Source organism: Folsomia candida, unplaced genomic scaffold (assembly GCF_002217175.1).
Source record: "Folsomia candida strain VU population unplaced genomic scaffold, ASM221717v1 Fcan01_Sc003, whole genome shotgun sequence".
NCBI lineage: Eukaryota > Metazoa > Arthropoda > Collembola > Entomobryomorpha > Isotomidae > Folsomia > Folsomia candida.
In genome coordinates, this window is record NW_019091195.1 from 1808164 (window position 1) to 1826299 (window position 18136).

Here is an 18136-nt window from a genome sequence, read left to right on the forward strand (position 1 = left end):
CAGTAGCCATTGTTGTCAGCTGAAATAATAACCGTTGCAGCAACGATTACCAATAGGGTCACCAAAGTTTTCGTGAGCAGGGCCATTTTCGTAGCTTATACTTTATCCAGGTGTGCTTTATTATTAGGAAGAGTGATACTGTGCTTCCATCATGCGTAATCCGTTTATATACTCGACAATGCTAAAGTTATGCTAACCACATAATGATCATAATGCCACATTCTTGACCGCGACCAGTGCAATTTTTGGAGATGAGAAACAATAAACTAAATTTACAACATTTTCCTGGAAATTTGAAGCACATTACTGTCAACCACGTGTTAGGAATGTGTCCCCAATTCTCGGTAATTCCTTAATACAAAATATACTTTGTATTTGTATGTACATTTATTTCTGAAACGTGTGTTAATGTTAATAAAGTATTTACTACTAATTTATTGATTCTCCGAGTTGGATCGTATGAAATATGAAACATGCCATTAATTTAATTTTGTGAAATTCCAATTATCTGGGGCAATGATCTCATACCTATATTAATGCGTAAATGTTTACCATTCAGTGTATGTACATACACAGGTGCATAGGCATACACTAGTATGTACAACAAAATAATGGTGTGAATTATCTTGTAACGACTATTATTTAAGTTTTATTGAATGTTTAATTGCAGAAGTTCTGGGTAATACGAAATTAAAGAGTGGTCTAGTTTTCATAAAAGCTTATAAAATATATTTCAAATTGTTTTATTTCTGCTTCTGGGACAGGTAAAACTTTAAAATTTCGATACCGCAATATTTTATCTGTACTTTTCATTCAACGTTTCTCGTGTCGCACACACATTCGACATCATTCATTTGTGCAGTATGCATCTACAAGGCATGCAATGAAATGTTACGAGAAAGGAGATGGGAAAAATGACATTTTCTGCGTATTCTGCGTATGTGCAAAAGTGAGCAAATCTGCAACTTTCCTTTCCTAAATATGTGCATATGCACACAACGTTGGCTAAAAACGTCGAGTTTGGTGGTGGTGGCACAACGTTGGGCAAGAATTCACACACTTCATGCTTTGCTATGTAATGCATACACGACAGAAGATCACTTTCTTTTGTCCATTCATTGAACCAGGTTCTATTGCTCTGCAAAGTGAAAATCTTGTCCAATTTCAAAACTTGCGAATACATAGTAGCACCAAAGAACATAAAAATGGAACTACCTGCTTCTGCCAACAAAAATATTCCAACTTTTAAGTGTATCCTTGTGGGTGATGGGGGCACTGGGAAGACCACATTTGTCAAGCGTCTCTTAACCGGAGAGTTCGAGAAGAAGTACATTGCAACTTTAGGCGTGGAAGTGAGACCCTTGACCTTTAACACGACCCGGGGGCAAATTACTTTTAATACGTGGGATACGGCTGGTCAAGAAAAGTTTGGAGGCTTGAGAGATGGTTATTACATCCAAGTAACGCGAAATTGCTTACAACCGTGTATTTTTCCTGATAATTTTAATTAAATACGACATGTTCACTTTTTACAGGGACAATGCGCAATTGTCATGTTTGACGTCACTTCCAGAGTGACTTATAAAAACGTCCCGAACTGGCATCGTGACTTGATCCGCGTCTGCGATAATATTCCAACAGTGCTTTGTGGTAAGTGCAGACTTATGTATTTATTAAATAAAACCATGACATGGTTATGTGAAATGTGTGCACATATTTATTTTATTAGGAAACAAGGTGGACATCAAAGACAGAAAAGTGAAAGCAAAAAGTATTACTTTTCATCGGAAGAAGAATATCCAGTATTTCGATATTTCTGCAAAAAGCAACTACAATTTTGAAAAACCGTTTTTGTGGCTGGCTCGGAAACTTGTGGGTGATCCTCAACTAGAATTTCTCCCCATGACTGGACTTGCACCACCTGAAGTGCACATTGACCCTGACATGAGGAAGAAAATGGAAAAAGATTGGGAGGTAATTAAAATACTTATATGAGACATTGATGGTTTGTGAGTATTTAAGAATTTGAATTATTTTATATGCCGTTGTTTATTTCTTTTAGGAAGCAGAAAATGTGCCGATACCGGAGGATGATGATGACGACTTGTAATTATATAAAGTATTTATTGTTAGCATTAATATAAACGAGTTAAATGTAGATTAAGGTTTTCTTGAAATTAAACAATTTTGTTAAAGTTACAACTTCTTGTACCCGAAATCATTATCTGACAAGCTTGATAAACTCCGATCTTGATCAGCATAACCACCACCAATATCTACCAGGCACTCATTATCATTATTTACCTGTTCATTTGCTATTAAACTATTGCTGTCCAAAGACTCGAGAATATTCGGAGTCTCAATGAAGCTCGGATTCATAATGGTAGAACTACTGGAGTGAATTCCGTTCCCAATAATGACACCATTTCCATTCGCAGTGGGAGGAGGAGGAGGATGAGAAGCGTTGTGTTGCAAGGCTCGCGTCCAGTCGAGCTCTTGCGACGACGTGGGGAATGTTTTACTTGTCTATTTATCAATAGAACCAGAATTATAATCAATTTTTCACGTGGTTATTCTTAAATTAGTCATGTTACCTGCATCTGAACTTTTTTGTACAAAAAGAAAATGACACCCACACATCCGACACAAACAGCCGACAGCAAGACCGTTACAACGATAAATCCGGAATTGTTTTGTGATGAGTTATCCGTCGATGCTGCAGAAACATGGTGTGGGTCATGAGTCGTAGGTGGGGTTGTGGGTGTCGTGGGGCTATGCGTTGTTGGCATTGCAGGGGATTGTGTCGTAGTCAGGGTCATATTTTGAGGTGGGTTTGGATTCTCTGCAGGAAAATTAAAATGCAATTTTCTTATTAAACTAAGATTTAGCTTTAAAACATATTTCTTAAATACCGTAAACCAATTCGAGTGTAATCATAGTCCCGATAAAGGAGCCATCTTCATGGTCCGAGCAGAAAAATATTGTTTTGTTCCCACGTATTACTTTTCGGTATGTAACGTCTATTGAGAACCCGACCTTTGGGTTAAACCGCAAGTACATCTTGTTGATTGGTACTTTCTCTATGCGTTCCTATTTATGATAATCATACGGTAATTATAATTATATTTTCATATGTACGCATATAATTTTAGACCCATACCTCTTCGGGAATGTCTAGAAACAGGAATGGTCTTATATCCGGAGTGTTCAATCGACAGGGCAAAACCACCCACTTTTTTGTATTCCAATCGTCAGAATGGTTAGTCCACTGGTAGCGAATTATGTGATGTTTTCCTTCATCTACAAAAGTTGTCCTGTTTGATGGGCTCATCGCGTAAATATAAGTTGACGTTTGGCGTGACTTATGTGGTGAGATGGATTGACAAGTGTAATTCCCAGTAGCGTTAAAGTCACTGATTTTAAAGCTAACGGTACTCTTGTACAAATAACGAACGCTAACGATTCCGTCAGAACGTTTACAGTTGGCTCGGGAAACACGAGCGGCTGTGACCTGGGTGAAAGTCGAATTTATGGATCATCTTAAATTATAATGGGTAATAAATAAATACGTATGCATTACATTTACTCCATCTTTGAACCAAATCACTGGGAACTTTGCCATGCAATAGAGTGAAACAGAGTCTACAGGATCGAATACGAGAGCGTCCCTGCCATCCACACGATGTGGAAGACGCACTCGAGTTCTGCTTAAGGAAGAACTATTGCGATACATTACAATGAATGGGTTGGACTTCGTTGGGCATCTGAAATGAAATGCAGTGAAAATTCATCCAATAAATTTTACTAATTTCCTTAATTGCAATAAATAAAACCAAAATATTTTACTGCGGTGGATTTTCAGCGACGTCAGCATCTAATAAAAATATTATAAAGCCAGTTAAATCTCTAAATTGACACTGATAACAACTTTTCTGACCTTCAATAGTTAATTTTATGCTGGCTTGCGCCCAGGTTTTAGAGTCCCACTTTGGCGCAAAGCAATACAACTGTGAACCATTTCGTTCCGGAATTGTCAAGTATGTCGCTCTCATGGTTGAAACAATTCTTTGATTTAACATTAGTCTGTCGTCCCATTGATAATTGTCTAAAATAATTGTATAATATTTGCAAAATTTATAAGTGCACATACTTTAAAACATCGGCCTTTCTTACCAAATGCATAATAGGAATAGTTGAAGGATCCATCGTCATATTTAAAGCCCCAAATGATTGGATTTACCACGTCAGAACTTGTACCCAAGCAAGAATACAGCATTCTATCACCCGTAAAAACGTGGCTTTCACTGGATCTTAAGTGCATAGTTTCTACGTCACTTTTGTGCGAGTCGTCATTGAAATCTAATCAATATAATAGTTTGCTTGATACATTTTTTCGGTTCAGAAATTGAATTTTTTAATGTTTCATATAACTTACACATTCCTCCTTTCCAATCCGTACTTATATTTATATTTGACAAATATCCATCAGCATTGCACAATATAATTCCCGGCATAAAGCTAGTTGCTTGGGATGTGCGATTAGAAATTTTCGTCGTTATGAATGGGTAGCGATGATAGTAGTCTGACGCGAATGTAGCACAGTTTTGTGGATCCTTGTCACAAGATTGTCGAAAAAAGGCACACTCGGTTGGATTCTGGCAGTGATGAATCGTGAAGTCGACTGAAGTGGCTTTTTCGTTGTAGCACGTAATGTCACTGTAAAAATAGGGAGGATCGAAATAGTCCCAGTCCATATTGTACCTGTTGTGCTCCGACGAGTCTGGACTTTCTCCAAATTCTGGTTCTTCCTGAGAATAAGGGTAGTAATATCTCCGGTCTATGCACAATTTAGTTTTACATAGATCAATTTTTAATCTGCATAATTTAGGTATTTTGTCAATTTACTATATCTGTCGTTGAAAGTGTTGTTCCACTCGCACTTGCAAAGAAACCCATTGTCAAAGGTCCATTCGTGCAAGTGTTTCGCAGTACTGGTTTCAACGCACCCAATTCTTCCAATAGCTTTAAGATCTTTGGTGGAGAAAGTAGCTTTCGCTCCGTGGGTAAATCCCAACAAAGCAAATTTCGAATTTATAACTTTGTCAATTCTATCCAGTTTTGAAGATGGCTCCAACACCCTCAGGCTTACTGGTGTATTAGCGTAACACTCAAAAGTTGTACTTCCCGTGTCAAACGTAATATTGGTTTGGTTGGGAAAGACGAGGAAATCTTGGAAAATAGTATTCCTTGATTATTTCCGGATCAAGTATATTATGCAGATTTTATTTATTATAGTATTTATTACCTGCATGCTTCACCGTTACATCCTCCGTGGTGAGACTATTCACATCGACACAAACATATTTTCCGGTAACTGAGGTCATTCTCGGTGATAAGACTAGTGATTTGTGAGTGGTGGTGCTAGTTGCGTGAGGGTCCGAAGCATCCGAGCGTAATGTCGTTGACGATAGAATTAGTGGAGGACTAGGCTTCGTATAGTTCACTATAAATCCTTGGTATGGGTCGTACTTTACTTTGAACCCAGCAAAACTTTCGACCCGTCTCTCGTCCGCGGTGCCCTAATTCATAATTTAACACGATGTACATACATATTCCTGTATAAAATTGTTGATGTAAACCTACCGTCTCTTCTTTCTTTAGAATGGTATCTTTCACAGTTGGTTTATTCGCAATGCAAGGAATTACAAAACTGGTCACAGAATTCTCATTCACGTAAACGACTTGATCTTTTCGAATATTGAATGAACCTTGATATCTCCAACCCCAACTGCCTGTATATAAGAAGTCATTTACCAATTTTAAAATGGCGCAAAGTTGTCTGTAATTGATCATGGAATAAATTACTCTGGGCAAATATGTATTTTGAAGACGACTTTGTGGGATCGTGAATACTTCGACAAGTAAAGTTTCCTACAGGACTGACCGAATCTCGGTACAATTGTTGACTTATTTGGATCACGTAGCAGGCATTTGTCATGTTTTCTGGGTTGGCGTTGGCCACTAAGAATCTTACAGTTGAGAGAAGTGCCTGTAAAATGTGGAGAATTGCCAAATTGAAAAACTATACAAGCATATATATGAATCAATATGTGGAGGTAAATTACCTTAGCTCCATCAAACTCTACTGCAACTGGATAACGTGCCACACAGTAGAGTGAAAAATAATAGCTAGGATACGAATGGGTCTCATTGGAAAATGTAAACTTCGGATTTTCATCAACTCGAGTTGGACAATCCGAATCGGTCAAGCTTGTTCCGTAGTCATCCCTGAAAATCGTGCGTTCCGGTTCGTTGAATCCAACACCCAGTCGTTTATTACCCAAAGATGGAGAGACCAATATGCTTGAAAGTATTAACACAAAAGAAAAATGTCGACAGACTAAAAAATTCTTCATTTCACTCGAAAATAAAATCTACGACGTATTTATTCGGTATATATACGTATTAGGGCGTATATGTACATGCATGTATCCAATGTGATCAGAAAAACTGGATAAACTACAACCTCCCACCAGCAACAAAAACTCAATAAGTATATTTTTCAGATCAATCTGAAACTGTGAATACCGGAAGTTAGGTTGCGTGATGACGAATTACAAATTGAACATAAAATGAATTAAAATAAGAATAAATCGTGATGTCAAGCCAGTACAAATGCAGTTATTATATTATATATACATACTCTGTACATCATAGTAAATACACGCTAAATACATTAAAATACAAGTTTAAATGACACTGAACAATTTGACCTTCGCATTAGCACGGGTCAACTTGTCATGATACAATGTCATTGGTCATTTTCTCAGTATAACGAAAAAATAATGGAAATTCCCAAACAGATAGATTTCACCTACAGATAATAAATAACTATATTTAATACAACGTAAATAATGCAACACAATTCCAACAGCACGTAGAAAAGGGATCAAATTCTTTAATTGTTCACCGTCCACCGTAAACCGACTCGTACGGTTGCGTCCCACATGGAAGAAGGGCCGTCAGCAGGAGTACCGTGACCAATAAAAGACATTCATTGCACCCGACCGCAACAAAAAATAGGTGTTGATGAGCTTCCTCCAAACCCCTCAAGTTGACCAAGGCACCAAACTTTTTCTTCAAATAGGACGAGAATCCAGAGAGGCTGAAGTGTTTGGCCTCACTAACATCGTAGCTCAACGGAACTATGAGACCGAGGAGTCCGATGAGAAAGATGAAAATGCCTGAAATTAGCCAAGCTTTCACGTTTGATCGGAGACGTCCCTGTGCAGATAATAAAATTATACACAAATTTTAATAAAATATAATTTTTAGCGATAAAGCACATTCTGCTGAACTCACATTACTGCAAGAGCACACCACATACGTTGAGCCAATAAACTGGACAAATCCTAATATCATCATCGCCAAGAGGCACAAGATCAAGATGAGTTTGTATGTGTGAGCCCCTTCGAATTGGAGTGGTTCCTTCTGACTGGTTTCATCGCGACACGTTTCTGGACGTCGACCAAAAGAGTACGAGTGGTTCCCCATGTGATAGCCCGTACAGTCAATTTCCTTGATTAGATTGATCTCTGCGATTATTTTGTTTTCCATTTTTTCCTCGGAAAAGGTTAGCGCAAAATCGTATCCAGAAATGGCAATGAGACCGAGACCTGCAATCTGTTGAGACATTTTTAGAGGTAGTGCCTTGTTATAAAATAATGGCTTCTATTTCATTTACCGCACATGATCCTATCAGAGCCAGAGCGACAACGGTATACCAAGTGTAGGTGGATTTGGCCATTGTTAATAAATCGTTTGTAAAGATAAAATACTGGAGCAAAGTTAAGAAAATGTAATTATTTAAGAATGAAAAAAGTGGGGAGAATAAAAAGGAATGTGTAAAGCGTCATACGTCATAACCGCATATTGTGGTATCCAATATCCGGTCGGGTTTTGGAGTTTGTTGATTAATTCTTTAATGCCATACATGCAATTAAAATTAACCAGTTTGTTAATTTTTTTTGGATACATATATGAAGAAATGTCCATGTTTTCATCTCCGTCTCAATTTTCCCATGAACCTGAAAAAGCTAGTCCGTCTCACCTTTCCCACTATGCTGCTAACACAGCGGTCTCTCTGCACCTGCTTCTCTCAGGATGAGCAAACGAATCCTCAGGAGGGGAGCTTGCGAGGTTGATAATAACAGATCCTGATGCCCTTTGGATATGTGGTAGGGTCTCATGAGTGTACTAAAACCCTGAAGTGGTTTGACTCCATGGCCACATTTGCGCCCGCCACACCCACTCAAAAATGCTCAAAAACCGCTTTCACTCCGGTTTTCACTCACTCAAATCCACGCCAAAAATCCAATTTTGCTCGGATTTTGAAATTTCTTTCACCATTACACTCCCAGATAGTTGCTTTCTTCAATTCGATATCAAACTCAATATTTTCGAAATTATTAGTATTTTTAAAATTTAAAATTCTGAATGAGCATTGTTGTAGTAATCCACAACGCAAATTATGCCTGCGAAATAATCATCATCAAAATTGAGTTTGACATTGGATTGAAGAAAGCAACTATCTGGGAGTGTAATGGTGAAAGAAATTTCAAAATCCGAGTAAAATTGGATTTTTGGCGTGGATTTGAATGAGTGAAACCTGGAGTGAAAGCGTTTTTTGAGCATTTTTGAGTGGGTGTGGCGGGCGCAAATGTGGCTATGGAGTCAAACCACTTCAGGGTTTTAGTACACTCATAGGACCCTACCACATATCCAAAGGGCATCAGGATCTGTTATTATCAACCTCGCAAGCTCCCCTCCTCAGTGTATTCCTCAGTCAGCATTCAGCAGCCAGCTCAGCCTAAACTAAATTCTTGGAGAGCAATTAGTTATCCAAGTTTCCTGAAATTGGTAGTTCCAAATCTGGTAAATTCAGCGTTTGTTTATTTGCCAGATTGAATAGTTCTTTTTTGAACGAATTAAATGCAGGCCGATGTTTAACTTAGTACTAATTCTAAATTAAATTCTAAACAAAACAATATTTTAGAACCATCTTCGACGCATCATGTCTTCGAGTAGTCGTCGCTATCTTAATGCTGACGAAGAGTCGGTGATCAGTATGAGTCGTCCCTCGACCTCCATGTCGTCAGCATCGTCAACAATTTCCACAAGATCCAACTTGAGCCAAGCGGCGCCTCGCGAGTTGACATTGGAGGAGCAAGAAGCGCGCAGAGCGGCTGCTGCCGAGCATGAGGAACGAGTTCGACGTTTCATGAAGGGAGTGGCATCCATTCCCGTCGACGTAAAAGCTAACGGGAGACTGGTAGCATGCATGATTTGCTCTTTGATAAAGGTCAGTTGTGGTTGTGTATCAAGTTAAATCCAATTTATTTTCTTAAAATAAGCCTTTTATTTCCGATCGATTCAGAGCCTGGAAGAGTTTGAGGAGAAGGGATGCGACAATTGCGAGCGAATTCTGAAAGTGGCAGGTCAACGAGGGTCCCCGTATTTGTATACGAGCGAGAATTATGAAGGGTATGGAATAGATTTTGGTTGATAATATATTACTTTATGTGTTGTTGTTTACGATTATATTTTAATTCTTAGGATGATTGGGTTGATCAACAAGGATCAAAGCTGGGTTGCAAAATATCAACATCTTGGTAAATACTTCAATTATAAAAGCTATGGACGAATATTAATAATTTATGTCCTTCTATGATATTTAATTTATTATTGTAGATTCATTGAAGATCGGAGTCTATGCGGTGTCGGTTAGAGGACAATTGTCATCCGACATTCGACAGGAACTGGAAATGGCTAACAAGTATTACCACAATCGTGACAAGAGTATCGGAAAAGATGAATTAAAACAGCATGACCTGGAAATGGAAATGGAAGCTGATGTAACTTCCAAGCGGAGAGCTGTACGAAAAATTCGTCGTCGGCAACGACGTGTAAAGAAATCATTGAAGAAGGCCGAAAAGAATAAAGCGAAGGAGGTTGCTTCTTCGTCTGCATCAGCCGTCGGAAGTGGTACGTATAGCGTGCCTTGTCAATTTCGAGTTGGTTATCAATGTATTTATTGTTCCCGCAGATGACAAGGAGGACGACAACGTCGACGAAGAACCCCCGTCACTTACCATAATTCACGGCGATCTTGAAGGCAAGGGTGCGGATGCGCTCCAGGATTACGAGTCTGGTGCTTCTGAAAGTGATGACGAGGTTCTGAGTACTTGTTCAAAGACTTGGGTTATTTCCGAAGATCAGCTATCTTCAATTGGACAGAAAGAAAACAATAACTCCTCGGATGAGGAGGATATCCGCGATATTTAATTTTCCAAAGATATGAATTGTCTCATTTTTTAACTTTTGTCAGTCTGTATGGGTTTGTATTTGTTTCTAATAAAATTTGCCATAACTGAAAAAAATAACGAAAAGTTTCTTTAGCTTCATAAATAAGCTAAAAAGTAATTAAACCTAGTTTTAAAACAAGAATAATTTAATAAATTTAATAAGTTTATTGACATCAGAATCAATTTTAATTAGTGTTTGCCAGATGATTTCCAGTAACTTTGTTTGTCCATTGAGTTATCACACGCTCCACTTTTCACGATGCGTAGTCCTTAAATTAAACGTTAATTTAAATAACCTTGTGTATTTTTATCGACACCTAGCAAAACTCACGAGGAACTCTCCTCTGTGCACATTCGAATCTGCATGTGCTGTTGTAGGTTACACTATTTGACGCACATATTTTATCGGGGTCACGGTTCTCATCACAGGCGCAGGTTAATGGGCGTTTCGTGGTTGATTTTGGAGGCAGCGTTGGTAATGGATTAAGAGTTTTCTAATGCAAAGAGGATTTTCATTGATGAAATAAAATAAATAAATATATAAAACCATGTTGACTTCATACCAGAACCTTAAGATATGCCAAATCTGGTTCGGTCCCTGTACCACAAACCATCTTAAATTGATGGAACGTATCGAAAAATAGATAACACATTAGGAGGAGAGTTGTTTTAAAAACTGCATGAAAATGCATCTTTAGGGAGTAAAGTTTACTACTGAATTGAAAATCTCCAGCTGTGTTTGAAAGGATGTACCATTTGCAATTTGCATGTATTCATACTATTTCATACACATGTTTGGTGCAATTTAGTTAATTGTTCACCCCGTAAAGTGTCGAGTAATGACATAGTTCATTACTAGAAAAAACCTACTCATCGTTACGTTGGGGTATCTTAAATGTTACAGGTTCCAAGTAATGAATGAGACTCCACCATGACGTACAACTTGTGGACTGGACTGGATATACGAACATAAATATTTTTACTGCTAATTATCTGGATCGCCTTTATGATTAACATTCAAGCTGATATTTGATAATACGTTCGGTGCTTTCGATTTCTGGGATTACCCAATTGTTGTTACTGTATAATTGCATTACTCATCTTCCTTCGATTTCGAGACATTGCATTAGTTAAGCTATTATATATGTAGGTGGATATTCATTTAAATGAAGCATTTCGAAAATAGGTCACAAATCATAGCACTAACAATAGGCGGATATCAATCGGCAAGTCTTCAGCTTTTTAGCAAATTAGCAAATCCAATAATCTCACAAATTGCATGCGTTTCCGAGGTATAAAAAAATACATAACCTAGAAAGATGCGTTTGCTTCCTATGTGTGCATATGTACTTACAAATATCTTGAAATCGCGTGGCATCATCACCATTCTTTGAAATTAGTTGTGATGATGTGATGATACATGTGTTTCAGACGGCAACAATTTAATGTCTGTCTACGAAAAATCTATCCTTCTGATTTCCATTCATGTCTGTAATGAGTACATTTTCTAATAACTCAATTCCCAATTTAAATGTACAATTTGACTTATTGCTTATTAGGGGAGGAAGGTGTTAAACTCATGCCGACTGGCTGTTCAATTCCATTCCCACAAATTTATATCATGATACACGCAATCAGTCTGAGCTAAACAAACTCGTGTAAAAACAAATTATTTAATAAGAGGGCGACCCAAGTTAATAATTCGGTATAAAAATGCAAGTAAAAATTGCATAGTGAAATATTTAGGTATATAATTTATAACTTAACAAGCTCTCCGAGACCGTAACTATAACCAGTCAAATCTGCACGCAACTATGTAGAACCTAGTAAATAGATATTTGCCAATATTCATTTTCAAGGTATCCCGTGAGACTTATTTCACGAGCATCAAATAATCCTTCAGATAATCTGCATTCTTACGAAGGTAGTAAATTATTGTCTCATGTTTTTGACACAAATCATATTGCATCCTCATTATATGCATACATACACATACGATATTTTTCAAAACAATAGCCACTCACTTGCACTCAAATCCGCTCTACTTTGGCAGACAAAGTGACGGAAGTTGCGGAAGATGAATTTTTTAAAGCTTATAAAGACTAGTCACTCATGTGACTTTAGTACTTTGTCGCCATACATATGTATGTATCATTCATAAGCACCCCGCCTACACATGTGTGACGTATATGATTTAATTCAGCCTTAATCATAAATATGCATCGAGCTTCGGTTTCGATTTTTAAACTAATCTCTGTTTAACAAAAATTTATACTTTTGTGGACGACTTAATTACTTAATGTGGGCAGGACTGATTGCATTTTGTAAAATAATGTAGACTAAATAGCAGTAGGAAAATCATTAATCTCATCTCATAAGATGCCCACTTGAGGTTAATCCAAGTAAAATTATAAAATTTTGATAATGCCTTGTTGGCAAGGAATGAGCCCGGTCCGACTCATTTCTCACTTCCCCATAAATATTCTGTATACTGGATATTTTTATCTTAACAAAAATACCTGAATTATTTAACAGTACTAGAACAGTACTAGAATTATTGGCTAGTTTTTTTCTTATCATCACGATGTGATGACTTGAGTGAAGAAAATGCATGCCTTTTATTATTATTGCGTGGTACGCATATTGCAAACAATTAAGATTGAGATTAACCTACGTGATCACACAACTAGCCAACAACACTTGCTACAATTATGTTACAATTCGCTTTCATTCTTTGATTATTATCCTCCCTCGCCATCGCATCACTTTGCATCGCATGCAGTGACACATTGACTACGAAAATTGTTACTTACCTACATTTCTTAATGCACTGCAATGCACTTAGAATTATTTAGTTTTGCACAAAGGCATCATATTTACTTATCTTACACGTGCATACATATGACACTACCTTGTAAATCTGCATGTACGTACATAATACGGATGGAGGTAAAGGATGTTACCTTATTTTATTGTTGAGGTAGTTATGTATTGTTACATAATTCAGTCTGCTCCTTATGCGGTAAACCCTAGCATACGTTTACCTTCTTGTCGTATGTATATGCATACCTTCCTCCTTTGTTTTGTCGGCAGAGTAAAGTACACATGTAAATGAAAATGGAAGCGTTTTGATACAATCGTCGTAACTTGTGTATATGATGTCATGCTACGAATAAATATATGTATAAAACTTCTTTCCATCGCATGAATTACATGTGACACAATTTCATAGTCATCTTTTTAGGAATGCATTTTTGTTTTAATTTTCAGTATTGAGTTGAAAGTCAGCAAATATATACATATTGTATTCAGCTTCCGCCAAGTGATCTTGTAAAAATATAACGATGCATTCTGCCATAAAAGTGAAATAAACTCGTCATAAAATAAAGCTCAAGTTCGTTCGATTTTATTTCAACAACGCCTTTCATGAAGAGGTTTAATGTTTAATTAAACTTGGCCTAAAACAGAATTATAAATATTTGGAGAGGGTGTACACACGTACATAATCTTTGTTCGAGTTTTGGCAAATTTTTGGCGCAAGTGCATCTGCAAACAGTCATGGGATAAACTGGACAACGACATGAAGTGAACATTTGGAACAATTGTATTTAAGGGTGAGGTGTGGACGTTCCAATCTTTTTGGAGAACAAGTTTGAGATTGGGTCGATTTTGTGTGCCAATCAAAAAATTGTGTGTGCGTAAAAAATGAGTGGATCAACACCCTCGCTCATGATGAGCGTTCTGCGGAATCTCAATCCCATGCGAGCATGGGGTGGGGCTTTAGCTCTGGGGCCACTCGCATTTACGCTGGTCGGAATGTTGGGTATGCATCGTTTAGTAATTAATTTTCGACCATGTTTTCGACATTTAACTGCAAAAACGGTACCAGACTTCCTTCTGAATAGGTCCGATGTTGGAGCTTTTCATGTCGATGGACAGAAACTATGACAGAATGATGATGCGTGTCGAAGACGGACGAGATCTCTTTGATTTTATTATTGGCGAGTGCATAATGGAAATAAAGTTGTGTTACCTTTTAATCTGAGTGGAATATTTTCGAATTGAATTCTCACGTTTTCAGTAAAAATGTGAGATTTCGATGAGTTGGGTATAATACTAATGCTTGGGAATTTTAGTTGGGGGCGGATCTACGGGTTGCGTCCTGGCGTCAAAATTGTCAGAAAAGTATTCCGTCTTGCTGTTGGAGTACGGAGGCGCACCCACAATTCTTCAGCATATTCCAATCTATACTTTTTATCTGTATAATGAGCCCAGTATTGGTATGTAATCGTCCTGTAAATCGAATAAACAATCCCAGAATATGTATAATTTAATAAATACATGCAAATATAGATTGGGCACATTACACTGTGCCACAAAAACACGCTTCTCATGGTCTCATAGATAATGTGAGTCGGATAAAATCTATTAGATATTGCACATGTAATGTCTAATGATGGTTTTGAGCAGTATCATTTTGATCTATTCCAGTCGGTCCTGTTCCCTACTGGGAAATTGCTCGGAGGTTCTAGTCAACTAAATGCGATGATGTATATTCGTGGTGAGTTTAAGAGAAGAAAATGCATACATATGTGGTTGTATTGGTTAATATTTCGTGAAAATCAGGTAACAAATTTAAAATGTTTATAATTCGTCAATATGCATTTATTTTCCTGAGCACGGTTAAACTTGTTAACGGCAGAAACGAGATTTTGAGTTGATGGTCAGGGAATGAACTGCAACAAGCAAGAGGAGAATGCAACGCTGAATTCTTATCTAAGCGTCCTTTCTAGATGCAAAGCGTTGTTTATTTTTGTACCATTTTGTGTCTAGGAAATGTGCAAGGTTTTGATGAAATTGCGAACAAGACGGGCGACGGGAGATGGGCCACCAAAAATATTTTAAATTATTATCGTGACATGGAGGATTACAACGGATGGTTTCCCAGTTGTGAGTTGACTTTATGGATTTTTTTTGTAATCACATTATTTTACTAATTATTTTTTGCGCAAGATGATCATGGTCGAGGCGGTAAAATGAGTGTTGAACGCCCGAATTTAGCCAGGTTTACCAAATATTTGATGAAGGCTGGGGAAGAGCTTGGCATTAAAATAAGAGATCCCAACCCTTACGGTCCTTACGTGGATGGTAGGACTGCATTGATTTAATTTATGAACGAAAATAAATTTTAAATTAAATTAACGCATATTACAAATTATCCAGGCATTTCTATGATGGATTTGTACATGAAGAATGGGCGAAGGTCGGACGCTTATACAGAATTCTTGGCCCCAATAATGGGAGAAAGGGGGAGTCTAGTCGTGCGAAAGTATGCATTCGTACATCGAGTATTATTTGAAGAAGGTGCCAATGGTCACCTTAATATTGCTCGTGGCGTTGAATATGAACGGCACGGGAAAAAATTTAGAGCTTGGGCCAAGAAAGAAGTCATTTTGTCCGCTGGGAGTCTTAATAGTGCCAAGTTGCTCATGTTGTCAGGTTTGTAACGGCTTATAAATTTACCTTAAAAGTGATTTTAGTAATTTAGTAAACGATTGGATATGTAGGTGTTGGACCTTGGGGTCACTTGCAGAGTGTTGGGGTACGAAGAATATTTAGCACTCTTAAGCCGAATACCTACGATCTTATCAGTACCGGTCATCAAACTCTTTTCAAACTCTGTCTCATTTTGATTCTGCAGATTAAACCAAGAGTGGATTTGCCAGTTGGGCAGTACTTGCAGGATAAATATGGTTGTATTATTGGGCCATTTATTGTGGACAAAGGTGCAGCCATCCGGTATGACCGGGACATATCCGTTGGAAATATTATTGACTGGTGGGCTGGTGGAAGGTCAAATGATGGGGGAGCATTTCGTTCCTCCCTCGCCGAAGGAACGTGGGCCATAACAACAAAGTCTGCAGTGGAATCTGGGAGAACAACTGCTCCAAACATACACGCTTATATTCTGTCGATGGCAGTGTCCAAGGAACTGGAGTCCGGGGCGTCAAAGAGCTTTAACATAAAACCCGAAGTGGCAAGGTTTATGAGTATGACAAAGGGAAAGGACTCGTTTTTGCAGGTTTCAAAATGCATAAAATATAATTAATTATGTCTGTTAAATATTTAGTCAGTAAAAATATATATACTATGAATTTTATGTAGCTCGTCACACTCAACAAACCTCTCGGATATGGGAACATTCTGCTGCGAGATGCCAATCCTTACAGCCCCCTTCTCATCGATCCACGCTACCTTGAAGACCCCAGAGATTTCGAGGGCTTAGTTGAAGGGATTAAGTTTGCAGTGGAATTAGTGGAACGTACTCACGCTTTTTCTAAAGTGAGGGGACATCTCATGCGGAGACCAATCCCAGGCTGTCAAGAAATCAACTTTATGAGTGACGAGTATTTTCGGTGTTTGGCTAGACAGATCACAGTGACGGCGTATAAATATTCAGGTATTGATCACATTGTGTACAATGGATGGATTGAAAATTTGATGGGTTGTATGCATATTTGTGTAGGTACTGCTCCAATTGGGAGGCATCCTTCCGAGGACCCATGGGCGGTGGTCGACTCGCACTTAAGGTTCCGACCTGATAATATTTTTTTATGAAACTTGAGTAATTTTCTTTTACTAATGTTTCAGAGTATATGGAACTCGAGGATTAAGAGTCATTGATGGTTCTGTTCTACAACAAAAGCATGTTTCGATTAATGATGTGACTTGCAGGATGCTCGGACATGTGGCTGCGGACATTGTAAAACAAGACTGGTTCTGATTTACATGAAATTAATACATGTTAGCTCATTACATACTCAAGTACAATACAAAATATAGTGCTTCTTATAATTGTCAATTTGGGCTAATCTGTCTTTCAAAGTTCAAAGTACACATATAAATCGAAGTACTTTAGCCAAAAAATACAGCATTAACAAAACATTGTCCCAAGAATGTTCCTCTTTCAACATTAAATCTATGGAACAGACGGGTTGTTTCAATTCGAATTCTCACAAGCTTAATGTTGTTAAACAGATCGATTAAACCGTCGCATAAGTTATGAAAATGTATCCTGAAATATTATTTTTTATGTAGATTTGAGTTATGAAACTTGATATGTATATTTGTACATTTTTGGGAGGGTAGGGGGTTTGGGGGATTTAATAATATAAAATATCTCAACGAATTAGGAAAATTGTTCTACACCACTAGTCAATTAATTGTATAAATAAATTTCGAATAAATAAATATAACATGTTTGGAGGTGTAACAAAACTTGCAGATGAATTGTTGGGTTTAAATGGATCATCTCATTTGCATACACATTACATGAAATATGTTTGAACTGTCCAAGTATTGATTTATCCGTAACAATACATTTTTCATAATTCATTACGAAAATGTTGAAAAAAGCTAATTCAATAAATTAAAGGCTACGTTACATACATAGCTTGGATTTTCCATGCTCTGAAGTTTTTACTGATTTATTTATTCTTTACTGAATCGCTTTTGACTAATTTTTAAGATCAAAGTGTAGTATCTGCTCTTACATATTTTTAGCATTCTTTGACGTTCGAGATTCCAAAATATTTCCATATACTTGTATACAAATAGAGCCCCCAGTTTCCCCGTAGTGAAGATGTACTCGATCAGTTGCGATTAATTACAACATACTGCCATATAATTTAATGCAAAAACAAAAATTAATATTTAAATAATTAAATAGCGGCAAAACCTGCATTATTGACTACATATAAGTTATAGTGCAG

At 37.4% G+C, this 18136-nt stretch overlaps 4 protein-coding genes across 5 annotated transcripts; 3 read left to right on the plus strand and 1 right to left on the minus strand.

The window, feature by feature from the left end:
- Nucleotides 1-111: 111 nt before the first annotated feature.
- LOC110846069 (GTP-binding nuclear protein ran-1) lies at nucleotides 112-2199 on the plus strand. Its single transcript, XM_022092685.2, has 4 exons — nucleotides 112-1460; nucleotides 1536-1650; nucleotides 1730-1974; nucleotides 2063-2199. The coding sequence occupies exons 1-4, from the start codon at nucleotides 1206-1208 to the stop codon at nucleotides 2108-2110; spliced, it is 663 nt and encodes a 220-aa protein (XP_021948377.1). The 5' UTR covers nucleotides 112-1205; the 3' UTR covers nucleotides 2111-2199.
- LOC110847566 lies at nucleotides 2098-8225 on the minus strand. Of its 2 annotated transcripts, XM_022094530.2 has the most exons (18): nucleotides 8111-8225; nucleotides 7919-7979; nucleotides 7745-7837; nucleotides 7363-7683; nucleotides 6126-7284; nucleotides 5866-6049; nucleotides 5644-5792; nucleotides 5306-5579; nucleotides 4906-5229; nucleotides 4436-4837; nucleotides 4174-4359; nucleotides 3938-4105; nucleotides 3847-3874; nucleotides 3581-3764; nucleotides 3161-3511; nucleotides 2913-3090; nucleotides 2595-2842; nucleotides 2098-2526 (listed from the first exon to the last, which is right to left on the minus strand). In XM_022094530.2, exons 5-18 carry the CDS (start codon nucleotides 6414-6416, stop codon nucleotides 2197-2199), a joined length of 3297 nt encoding a protein of 1098 aa, XP_021950222.2. In that variant the 5' UTR covers nucleotides 6417-7284; nucleotides 7363-7683; nucleotides 7745-7837; nucleotides 7919-7979; nucleotides 8111-8225; the 3' UTR covers nucleotides 2098-2196. The 2 variants fall into 2 exon arrangements, with proteins under 2 accessions (XP_021950222.2, XP_035705727.1); XM_035849834.1 differs by having other exon boundaries at nucleotides 7745-7979.
- A 549-nt stretch (nucleotides 8226-8774) lies between these two features.
- Nucleotides 8775-10547, plus strand: LOC110845700. Its single transcript, XM_022092171.2, has 6 exons — nucleotides 8775-8934; nucleotides 9056-9361; nucleotides 9437-9543; nucleotides 9616-9671; nucleotides 9751-10044; nucleotides 10106-10547. Exons 2-6 carry the CDS (start codon nucleotides 9074-9076, stop codon nucleotides 10342-10344), a joined length of 984 nt encoding a protein of 327 aa, XP_021947863.2. The 5' UTR covers nucleotides 8775-8934; nucleotides 9056-9073; the 3' UTR covers nucleotides 10345-10547.
- Nucleotides 10548-13628: 3081 nt separating this feature from the next.
- LOC118435067 (choline dehydrogenase, mitochondrial-like) lies at nucleotides 13629-17643 on the plus strand. The gene is made up of 13 exons (XM_035850190.1): nucleotides 13629-14187; nucleotides 14270-14365; nucleotides 14501-14644; nucleotides 14718-14773; nucleotides 14856-14925; nucleotides 15198-15314; nucleotides 15378-15512; nucleotides 15588-15863; nucleotides 15932-15966; nucleotides 16066-16446; nucleotides 16530-16824; nucleotides 16891-16954; nucleotides 17016-17643. Exons 1-13 carry the CDS (start codon nucleotides 14070-14072, stop codon nucleotides 17146-17148), a joined length of 1920 nt encoding a protein of 639 aa, XP_035706083.1. The 5' UTR covers nucleotides 13629-14069; the 3' UTR covers nucleotides 17149-17643.
- The last annotated feature ends 493 nt before the right edge of the window (nucleotides 17644-18136 follow it).

Excerpts from the sequence above, each read along its gene's own strand:
- LOC110846069 (XM_022092685.2), top strand. The coding sequence starts at position 1,206 with ATGGAACTACCTGCTTCTGCCAACAAAAATATTCCAACTTTTAAGTGT. Across the intron at positions 1,461-1,535 it reads GAGATGGTTATTACATCCAA|GGACAATGCGCAATTGTCAT; the intron begins GTAACGCGAAAT and ends CACTTTTTACAG. Across the intron at positions 1,651-1,729 it reads TATTCCAACAGTGCTTTGTG|GAAACAAGGTGGACATCAAA; the intron begins GTAAGTGCAGAC and ends TTATTTTATTAG.
- LOC110847566 (XM_022094530.2), bottom strand. The coding sequence starts at position 6,416 with ATGAAGAATTTTTTAGTCTGTCGACATTTTTCTTTTGTGTTAATACTT. Across the intron at positions 3,765-3,846 it reads GTCGCTGAAAATCCACCGCA|ATGCCCAACGAAGTCCAACC; the intron begins GTAAAATATTTT and ends ATTTCATTTCAG. Across the intron at positions 2,527-2,594 it reads ACAAAAAAGTTCAGATGCAG|ACAAGTAAAACATTCCCCAC; the intron begins GTAACATGACTA and ends ATTGATAAATAG.
- LOC110845700 (XM_022092171.2), top strand. The coding sequence starts at position 9,074 with ATGTCTTCGAGTAGTCGTCGCTATCTTAATGCTGACGAAGAGTCGGTG. Across the intron at positions 9,362-9,436 it reads TGATTTGCTCTTTGATAAAG|AGCCTGGAAGAGTTTGAGGA; the intron begins GTCAGTTGTGGT and ends CGATCGATTCAG. Across the intron at positions 10,045-10,105 it reads TGCATCAGCCGTCGGAAGTG|ATGACAAGGAGGACGACAAC; the intron begins GTACGTATAGCG and ends TTGTTCCCGCAG.
- LOC118435067 (XM_035850190.1), top strand. The coding sequence starts at position 14,070 with ATGAGTGGATCAACACCCTCGCTCATGATGAGCGTTCTGCGGAATCTC. Across the intron at positions 14,926-15,197 it reads TGCGATGATGTATATTCGTG|GAAATGTGCAAGGTTTTGAT; the intron begins GTGAGTTTAAGA and ends TTTTGTGTCTAG. Across the intron at positions 15,513-15,587 it reads TTACGGTCCTTACGTGGATG|GCATTTCTATGATGGATTTG; the intron begins GTAGGACTGCAT and ends CAAATTATCCAG.